Source organism: Loa loa (genome assembly GCF_000183805.2).
Source record: "Loa loa unplaced genomic scaffold supercont3.334, whole genome shotgun sequence".
Lineage (NCBI taxonomy): Eukaryota > Metazoa > Nematoda > Chromadorea > Rhabditida > Onchocercidae > Loa > Loa loa.
This window is the reverse complement of record NW_018108514.1, coordinates 27,305-29,641: the sequence shown is the minus strand read 5'-3', so window position 1 is coordinate 29,641 and position 2,337 is coordinate 27,305. Positions and strand designations below refer to the sequence as shown.

The 2,337-nt window shown below is 19.3% G+C and overlaps 1 protein-coding gene across 1 annotated transcript; it reads left to right on the top strand.

Moving 5' to 3' along the window:
* Positions 1-1,260: 1,260 nt before the first annotated feature.
* On the top strand, positions 1,261-1,599 carry LOAG_14738 (hypothetical protein; the record flags this gene model as incomplete). The annotated part of the gene is made up of 1 exon (XM_003150231.2): positions 1,261-1,599. One exon carries the CDS (start codon positions 1,261-1,263, stop codon positions 1,597-1,599), a length of 339 nt encoding a protein of 112 aa, XP_003150279.2.
* Between the last annotated feature and the right edge of the window lie 738 nt (positions 1,600-2,337).

Sequence of the window (2,337 nt, the reverse complement as noted above, 5' to 3'; positions counted from 1 at the left end):
TGAATTAAATGTTTTCCATAAGAAATTGTGTAAATATAAATTGGCATAAAATACTATGCGATTTTGATTATAATTATGATTTTAATTATTAAATATATCAATTAAAATTGATTATGTAAGTTGATATTAAAATTCTAATTGTAAATTAATTAGTAATTCTATGAATGAGATGAGATAGATCAATTGTTTGAAGTAGCAAATTATATAATTTCAGATTATTGGATCAATTAAAAAAATGAAAAATAGATTTGACTTTTTTTTTACTTTCTTTTTTTAAGTTTAATAAATAATTGAAAATGTTAAAAATTATTTCTTGATGATTATTCAAAAATAAACAATTGATGAAATCAAAAATTTCATGAATAATTTTATTTAATCTAAAAAAAAAGAAAAAAAACTAGAGATATTTCAAATGTGTCAGTTATTCAAAAAATGTTAAACATTAGCAATAAGTATTAGCAATATTTTCTTGATGGAAACAATTGATTTATTATTTATCTATTTATTTTTATTCATTTATTAATTTCAAATTCCTTAAAAATTTTTAAACCAAGTCCAGAATTTAATTTTTCGATTTTAATCCTGTTATTATTAAAATTTAATATATTAATTATTGTAGCAATTTGCTAGGGAATGTATGTCTTTTCTTTTTCGTTCTTTAATTTATTTGCGATATTAATGTTTATATAATGAATATGGAAATGACTTTCTTTTTTTTTACGTGATTTACGTAGAATAATTATGCGTATATTATGAAGATGAAAACATAAAGCTATGAAACATATATTTCCTAATTTTTTTTTTTCGGTTTTAATTTACGATGAAATTATTCTATGCATTCATTAGGATTAATGCAATTAATTACGATTATAAATTTTTTTATTGATTTGAAATTACAAAATTATTGCTTATTAATTCAAGGTATATTGTTTTTTAATTAAAATATATTTTTTAATAATTATGAATAAATATTATTTGTTAATTGAAAATGTGCATGTATTTATTTTTTATTGATAGGTATTATTTTTTTTTTTCTCTTGAAACTTTATTTATTGTAAATATTTTTGTAATTATGCATGAATTCATTTATCATTTCTCATTATCAAATATGTATATGAAGAGATTAGTGATAAGTTTAAAAACGTTAGTGATTAAAAAATTAGTAAATCATTAGTGATAAAAATCATATAATTACTTGATATAACGAAATATATAATTAATTAATATGACGAAATTTTTTTTTTTTTTTTTTTGTCAGTTATGAACGATAGTCGAGATAAATGTTCACAAACTCAGATAAAACATTTATCACCTCAAGTGAAGCATTCATCATCTCATATGAAATCAGAAATTATTGCGCAACAAATTCTTAAAAAATTATTGTCTAAACGTTCCTTCCAAAAATATCTTATTGATAGTACGGTAAAGGAAATATTAAATGATACTACTACTATTACTACTTATGGACAACAATTAATCATTCAAAATTTACATTCTGAATCATTAAATTATCGACGTATGATTATCAATGAAAATATCGATTTATTAATATGCCATCTAAAACTTATCGCTGAATCATTCATTAAAAGTTGTAAGTAAATACTAAAATATATAGTAATAATGTTAATAATTAATAAATATAATTAAAGTATGAAAAGTTCGATTAACATAATAAAATATGTTTTATAGTTATTTATTTTCTACTCTTACAAAATTACAAAATTAAACAAAAAAAAAAAAAAAAAATGCTATACTTCCAATAAATTTTCCCATTCTATCATTAGTGATAACATTTGTGTATATTCAAATTATATTTTCTAAAATGTTCATCATTCATCAATCATTAAAATAGCTTTAATTGAATATATTCATTTTTTTTTTTTTGAGAAAAAATAACATGAAAAAGTTTTGCATAAAATATCTGAAATGAAATAATAGATATTAGTTCATCATTCATCAGTCATTAAAATAGCTTTAATTAAATATATTCTTTTTTTTTTGAGAAAAAATAACATGAAAAAGTTTTGCATAAAATATCTGAAATGAAATAATAGATATTATATATATATTAAATTATTATCATAATATTTTAGCAAATCTTGCATTCTGTGATATTGGTGCTAATATAAATCATGATGCTGCCGCATTATTTTCCATTCGATTACAATTGGAACAATTTTTAAATTCTAAACATTTTCAATTGTTACGTTTTGAACAATTTATCAGACGTCTTTATACATTATTACGTTGTTTTGCTACCAGAATTTCAACGTTAGTTTATTTTTAACAAAATTTCTTTTCTTCTTTTTTCTTATTTAATATTACATTAATCAGTTT